This window comes from Cucurbita maxima, unplaced genomic scaffold, assembly GCF_002738345.1.
Source record: "Cucurbita maxima cultivar Rimu unplaced genomic scaffold, Cmax_1.0 Cma_Scf00029, whole genome shotgun sequence".
Taxonomy (NCBI): Eukaryota; Viridiplantae; Streptophyta; class Magnoliopsida; order Cucurbitales; family Cucurbitaceae; genus Cucurbita; species Cucurbita maxima.
This window is the reverse complement of record NW_019272045.1, coordinates 2,775,607-2,784,065: the sequence shown is the minus strand read 5'-3', so window position 1 is coordinate 2,784,065 and position 8,459 is coordinate 2,775,607. Positions and strand designations below refer to the sequence as shown.

General features: G+C 34.9%; 1 protein-coding gene across 2 annotated transcripts in view; it reads left to right on the top strand.

The window, feature by feature from the left end:
- Positions 1-1,212, top strand: part of LOC111465451 (leucine-rich repeat extensin-like protein 4) — a 3,601-nt gene extending 2,389 nt beyond the window's left edge. For both annotated transcript variants that reach the window (XM_023109835.1, XM_023109834.1), the window contains one exon: positions 88-1,212. In XM_023109835.1, coding sequence (XP_022965603.1) covers positions 88-720 — 633 coding nt within the window. In that variant the 3' untranslated portion in view covers positions 721-1,212. The remainder of the gene's footprint in view (positions 1-87) is intronic.
- The last annotated feature ends 7,247 nt before the right edge of the window (positions 1,213-8,459 follow it).

The following is an 8,459-nucleotide window of genomic DNA, read 5'->3' as shown; positions in this document are numbered from 1 at the left end:
CCCCCGCCTCCACCATCACCTCCACCACCATCACCCCCACCACCATCGCCCCCACCGCCATCACCCTCACCACCCCCACCATCTCCTCCACCGCCTTCTCCTCCCCCACCATCGCCGGTGTATTGTGTACGTCCATCACCCCCACCGCCACCACCAAACTCTCCCCCACCTCCTCCTCCATTATTCTCTCCACCCCCACCTGTTTACTATTACAACTCACCGCCACCGCCCAACTCTCCACCACCACCACCAATGTACTCTCCTCCGCCACCGCCCCACTCACCACCTCCTCCACCGCATTCACCACCACCTCCAATCTATCCTTACCTATCTCCCCCACCTCCACCTGTCTATTCCCCTCCTCCACCTGTCTATTCCCCACCTCCACCCGTCTATTCCCCGCCACCACCACCGCCATGTATAGAGCCTCCCCCACCACCACCGCCGCCGTGTATAGAGTATCATGAACCCCCACCGCCACCATCACCATCACCACCGCCACCCATCCAATACCTGCCTCCACCATCTCCTTCCCCCCCACCACCACCGCCACCCACCCCAGTTTTCCATTCACCTCCCCCACCAATTTATTACTCTCCACCACCACTTCCGTCGCCTCCTCCACCCTCATCCCCACCACCATCACCCGTATACGAAGGCCCATTGCCACCAATCTATGGAGTTTCGTACGCCTCTCCTCCACCTCCACCCTACTATTGATTCTTTTAAGAAATTTTCCTCCTCTAACCTTACCTCAACTCAACCACAGAAGAAGGAGAAATTTACAATACCATGCCCTCGTTTATCTTCTTCATTGTACTGAAATTTCCCAAATCTTTTCATTATTTTTCCCCTTTCAGCAATGCTCATCGCTCTCTGGGGAAGAATAATAAGACTTTTAAGGATTATATTTATTTCTGCAAGGGTCACGTCATGTTCTTCTCTCTTACATAAACGTCATTACTTGTTTAAAGAACAAAAAAAAAAAAAATCCATACACAGGGAGTGTAAGGGTAAGAGGGAAAGTCTCTTCTTATTTGTTTGAATTGTTATGGATATTTGAATTTGTGAAATAAATGGCAGAGAAGAGTGGAAGTGCAGAGAATGTTTATGTTTCAAAAAAAAAAGAAAAAAAAAAAAATTGAATGTATAGCGATGAATTGAAGAAACTCTTATTCAGAGACAATGTGAAACTGCTGCTGCTTTCTGGCTTGTGGGTTTCCTTTCCTTCTCTTCATTATTCTTTTGTTTCCCAATTTCATACTAGAATCATCAACAATTTACTTGTATAACAATGTCTGAGTTCATATTATATCATGTCCAGTGCTGTTCTTGTCTGTTTTTTCCCCCTTCATCGATCACTGGAAACCCGAAATCTTGCCCAGAAACAGTTTTTCCTCCCTATCGTATCCGTTTGATTCGAAAAATGCCCGACTATTGGAGATTGATATAGACAAACGGAATCTTACCGGTTGAAATTTGACCTCGTTTCACCATCACAAAATAGAAGGAACACGAACATGAACATGTTGATCTGTTGACATCAAATTTGCAAGTCAATTCAAACAAATTCACATCATCATCAATCAACCCTTTGTTTTTTTGAGTTTGATCGAGTAGCAACTCAACTAACTCATCCCATCGATGTCGAATCAATGAAAGGGTTAAATCCATTGTTGAAGATAATGGTGTTTTTACTAAATTGGGTTTCCATGTGCACTCCATTTTCTAAGCTTGAAAAGTTTGAATCAGGGTGCTGTTTCCCACTCCATTTGCTTGTCATTTTCCATAGTTTTGAAACATTTTTGGCCCTACCCACCAGTCGTCGGCAGCCTAACTTTTTTCACACCTAAGCTACAAACATTTCAAACTTTTTTCACTCAGAATTCATCATTTTTACTCCCCTTGATTGGTGCAGTGTTTTTTGCTGCTTTTTCTATTACCCTTTTTAAAAACCAGAGAAGAGAGTGACGTATACGTCAAATCTATAAACTCCATTCATTGCTGCCGACATCGGGGTCTGATTTCCCTCGCCGGAACTCGAGGAAATTCATTTGGTAATTTCGTCGAACACCTTCCGAGCACAAACCAAAACTCACTCGGGAATTTCGTCGAACACCTTCCGAGCTCAAAGAATCCTTAAAAATCTAATCATTGCGCCGGCTCCGGTGACCGATTTCAGTCTGTAACTATCGGAATCTTGTTTTCCGGCGCAGCAAAATGAACCGAGTTCTATCGGCAATTTCTCGAACACCTTCCAGGCACAGCAAAAAAAAAAAATCTAGTTCACTGCAGATTGGTTGAGATTCTGAAACAGGTTCTATAAAAAGAAGCGATAATCGTTTTCCATGGCCCTACGGTTTCTGTGCAAGTTGAATTGAATTGATGAGAGGGCCGACAGATCTGAGAAATTAATTTCCGCAAGTACCTCCGTTGTTTATCCAGTATTGGGTCTCGTCGTTTTCAAGTGGCAGACACAGAAATTCAATTTCTGCATCGTTCGGGTATGCCACAGGGCAAAAGTTACAGTATATCATAGATTTTTCTGAGGAACTGTTTTTTTTTTTTTTTTTTTCTGAATGATATTATAAAATATGATATATTATCTATTTTGAGTATAAGTTTTATAAGCTCTGTTTTGGACTTCTCAAAAGACCTGATACTAATGAAATAGTAATCTTCATTTATAAATTCATAATCTCTTTCTCTAAATTAACCAACCTAAGACTCACTCTTAATAATCCTTTGCATTTGTTTAAGTTTGTTTATTTCGATGTCTTTTTAATTTACAAAATAAAAATAAAAAACTCACGTTAATTTCGTTCAGTTTTATTGTTATAGAGTCTTTCGGAAACAAAGAAGAAAGTTTTGCAGCCGTTCAGATCAAATCGGATGGTTAGAATTACACTGTGATATTTTTATTTTATCAAAATTTTTGCTTTTATGCTACATTGTGAGAATTTGAATATTCAGTCCATTTTAATTTTCATATTTCATTTTAATCATCTTAAAATTTTAAAAATAAATTTATATAAAATATAAATTTTTATGACTACAAGAAATTAAGAAATTATCCAGATAAAATTATAATTCAAATAAATTAAACTATATTAGATTTTCTATTCATCTTAATAAAATAGAAACTTATTTAAGATTGAGTCATTCAAATAGATTTCACAACTGAACAAAATCCAACCCTTTATGTTAAAGATGTGATTGAGTTAAGTTGTCAACTCGAAGGTTTTACCCACGAACCCAAATCCGAATCGATTTAGTTCGGGTTCAGAAAAAATGAACCCAAGTCTACCCAAAATGCTAATTCAATCCAACCCAATCCTCATAGTTCGAGTTGGGTTGGTCTGGGTTGTCGGATGGAATGTATACCCCTATATGTTACATTAGTAACTAAAATTACTAAAATCTCAATATGAAAAACCCTATATCACACCACTATCTAATAACATTCAAACCAACCCAAATTGATAAATATTTAACTTAATCCAATTTTATGATCATTATTGAATAACGTCGAATTATCGGATCATATTAATACCCCTACGTTATTTTAATATCATATTAAAATATTTTTTTTTGGTAGCAAAATTACATATTGGTTACTCATGGGGTCAAATAGCGTAATAGTCATTAATTATTGCTATTATTAATGCTTCTCAACTACTCCATAGTTATCATTCATTATTATTTGCCCTAAAATTTCTATTATTCCAAAATATATTTGGTAATTCAGAAAACATGAGTGTCTGTGACTCATCATTACTTACTTGATAGGTCATAATATTTTAATTAATTAAATTATGTTAACGTTGACTACTTTAACTAATATTCTTATTAATAATTAATAATAGGAAAATCTATTATTTTAAAAAATTGGTTAGAAAATTAAAATTAAAAGTTTATATACTTATTAAATACACACTTAAAAAATTATTAAATACAAAATTACTCGTTTATTGAGTTTTATCCATAAAATTTAATATATTTTGGATTCGATTAAACTTAAAAAAACACTAAAAGAAAAAAAAAAAAGTTATGATTTAAATATAAATGGGACCTCCATGAATGAGTGCTTCCCATGGGCTGTTAGCTCTTCACCTGCTTTTGGTGGTTGGTTGACTTTATTTTCCATTTCTATTTAATTTAAATTGTCCCAAAAAAAAAAAAGGGTTTATTTCATATTTTAATTATATAATTAAGTTTATGGTTGTCGGTTGATATCTACCTTATTATATAAAACTATACGCATTTATTTTTCTTAAAAATATTATTTAAATATTCATAGGCCTAAAGTTGTTTGGTATATAAATATTGTCACATAAAATCAAGGAAGAAAGGAACCGTCCAATTAATGTATTGGATTGCATGCGATCTAAATAATTGAGCAGTTGTGAGAAATACTAATATTTTGATGTACTTTATAATATCCAGGTTGTAGTTGTTCCTTTTCAAAATAATGTGAATGTTTTAAAGATATCAGACAACATGGGTTTAGTGAAAATATTGTTTCACCCAATCATATAATTCTTTCTTTAATGAATTTCGAGAGGATATATATTTGAGTATTAGTGAATCCATTCTTGTCGAGAGACACTTACCTACTCGTGCACGATTCAACTCATATTTTTTTTTGTGTAATATCGATTTTGAAGATGAAGATTGGAACTACGAGCTATCTAGTTTACTTAAGGGATGAAATATAAGAAAAAGAGCGACAAGAAATCGTTTATCATTAGCTAAATGGGAATAGGGATTATATTTCTCGTGTTCGATAGTCGATATAAATTGAAAATTTTACAAGAATGAAGATTGAGACTGATGACGAGCATAGAATGAGAAAGGCTTTCCGGTCTACCTCTTGTGGACATCCTTAATTTAAACCTTTAATATTTTAATTAAAAATATAAATTTTGTATTAATTGAACTATGCATACGCTAACAACTTTTAGATAATAAATAATATTTTAATGAAGTTATAATATATTTAATTATATTCTTTAATTTTATTTTCATTTTTAAAAAAATAAAAAAGGTTGTCTTTACGAGAAGAATGAGCTTCTATTAAACTAACATTATTTATAAAATATTAAAAAAATGTAGTCAATTTTTCGATGAAAACGAAGCTCATAACTTTATTTAAAATAATTTCAAACATAAATGGGCCTACTCGACAGGTATGTTTGGGCCGTTGATGCACAGTGGGCTTGAGCTCATTAAACAATTGGGCTATGACCGAAAATGTCAATGGCCCAATTTGGAGCTCCAAAAAATGTACTTGTAAACGAGCTTTTTACATAATTGGCCCAATTTAAATGACTAATTTTTTTAGTTTAACCAGTGTAACGCCCAGGTACAATATTTTCTTCCACAATCAATGTGGGACATCACAATAAGTGAGACGCTTTTAATTATCTTATTAGTGCTTAAATTGCCTGATTATACTCAAATGATATACTACCCGTCGTGTCGTTTAATTCTTCAAAATTATTTAGATTATTAAACTCTTAAACTCAGTCATTGAGTTCTTTGTTCATTCGAGGATTTGCCAATCTATTGGCACAGCTAAGTTTAGGGCATGACTCTGATACCATGTTAGACGAACACGACTCTCCACAATGGTATGATATTGTCCACTTTGAGCATGAGCTCTCATGGCTTTGCTTTGGGCTTCCCAAAAGGTCAAACCCATGATCATTCCCTAAATTAGCTGATGTGGGACTTTCATCATCCAACAGAAACAACAAATAAGAAAAACAAATGGTTCGTGTTCAATTAGTTCAAAGACATTGGATTCTCTATCGTTCAAGAATCTTCTTCATTTTTCATTCTATCCGAAAAAAGTGATCGAGACCAATTAAATTAGTATACGGTTTGGAGACAACATGAGAAAGATAAATCAAATCTTGAGTGACTCAAGGGTTAGAAGAATGGAGAGGAAACAAAGAACCTTGGGATTGAAATCGCAAATCGCCAGCTCTAATGTCGTGCACTTGGGACGACAATCAGATCGGAACAGTCCGACAATTGCGTAAGAAAAAGGGAAAAAAGATCCGACAATTCAATATTTTTCATAATGTTGCTGTGTTCATGATTGATGTGTTTGTTCCAAAGTTGAGTTGTCTCCCACTTAATTTTCGGCTTCACTTCTTTAATTTCTATCCTCTTTATCTATTTATTGAACTGCAAAATTTGCAATATACCCGGGCCAGTGTTTTTACTGACACTAATTCTTTTCTTCAATCGACGTGAGATTCCCACTAAATCCACCTCTTTTCGGGATCCAACGTCTTTACTGACACTCTGCCTCGTGTCTACCCCTTTGAGAAACAACCTTCTCGCTAGCATATTGTCAGTGTCTGGCTTTGATACCATTTGTATCAGTTCAGACCCACCGCTAGCCGATATTGTCCTCTTTTGGCTTTTTCTATCGACTTTCCCTCAAAGTTTTTAAAACGCGTTTGCTAGTAAAAAGTTTCCACACTTTTATAAAATATATTTCATTCTCTTCCCTAACCAATATAGAATATCACAACGTGTCCACATGAATCGTTTCTGACAAGCGTTGTAAGAGTCGTGACCTAACTCAACTGGGTTAGTAAAATCTTTTAGTGCCAAATAAAGAATTTGTAAGTCTCGACAACGTAAATATAGTTAGTCATGGTAAATTCGTGCTTGAGTTTTTGAACAAACAGTCTGCTCCAATAAGGAGTTGACTTGATCTCGTTAAAAGTTAAAAGGTAATATATACTCATGACAACGAAGACTCTAGAAGATATTTTGTTTGAGGGAATAATTGTTTGAAATACAAACAAAGTTCTACATTGACTAGATAAGAAGAAGATCGTGAGTATATGAAATAGGGGTAACTTGATGTATCTTACAACGATTTTTAAAAATAATTATAATCATAATTTTTATTTATAATAAGTGGGGCGAATACGCCTCGAGAAAGTCATCGGGGACGATGACTTAATTAAGTAGAGAAGAATGTCACAATCTGCAATATGATTGTGACCCGAGTAAGTCATCGAGGACGATGACTAAGTTAAGTGGGGGAGAATGTCACAACCATACCTATGAAGAGATTAGGTTGTGATCCTCGCTCCATGACAAGCAAAGTGACGTTCCTCAAGAGACGCCCATTCGGCCATATGCGGGCCAATATAGAAGAGTGCCATGATGCGATCGAGGAGAACGATGCATCATCCAACACACCACCACGCAAAATGGGTATTGAAGACATGTTGAGACATGAGCAAGACAAGACAGAGACATCAAAATAAACATGAAGGGCAAAGATAAGCTTGTTGAAGGGACGGATATTTATTTTAGGGTAATTTAAGTTGCATTTAATAATAATTTTATTTTTTATTTTTTAAAAATTAAGTTTATAACTACTATTTTAAAAGTTTTTACCTATTTCTTAAAAAAAAAAACTTATTATTATTTTTGAAATTTAGCCAAAACTTCCACAACTTTTAAAAACAAAAATTAAAAAAATTAAAAAATATTTAAATTAAAAATTAGGCCAAACTCACTAGGGTGCATTCCTACTCATATTTTAATTAACTTGAAATTACACCCTTGTGATTTGCTGATTTTTGTAAATCATGCCATACAAATCACACAAATATCGTTGGCCAATTGGTGGGCAGCTCGTGATAGTAACGTCAGCTGACCTACTTACATTGTAGGTCGTGCTAGTACATCAAGCATCTCCATGGCATTATAATGGATGATTGCATTGCCCATATCCGCCTCTTGAGCTTATAATTACGACAATTGCCTCAATCAAATTGAGTTACGTTTGTATCAGTTTTAATCTTGTTTGAACGACGATTTGATGTATTAACATAAACCGTGTGATCTCGTCTAATATACTACTTGTATGACCTAACTTGATTCTGAAACTGAATCAAGTGACAAAGCTTGTAACATGCGAAAGCTTAAGACCCAATAATAATAGGTCAGAAAGAAATCAATCTGGGTATGATGAACGACCCAAGAGAGGTGTGATCGAGCCCTTGCAAATCCTAAATTCGGTCCAAAGACTAACATAGTCGGTCCAATAAAAGAGCTATCGATGTTATTTTTCAACTGATTTTCATTAAAAGTTAGCTAAACAATAAACTATTATTTTTATCTCTTTTTTTTTTAAAGAATTATTGTTAAATTGGATTACTTATTTTAGTATTCACCCACAATGGTTGGTTACGTTTGAAGGAAAATAAGAAAAGCTCCTTGATTGACGATCATGGGATCCCATTGCGCTTTCAACTAACCACGTAAGCTGTTCAAAAAGGGAAAACAAAAGTGGAGGATAAAACAAACTAAACATTCCAAATATATTAAAATAACGGCCCGAATGCTAAGCACTTGCTTGCACGTGCCAACGAATTATTATTATTATTATTTTTTTGCCAAAAGTTAAATAATAATAATAA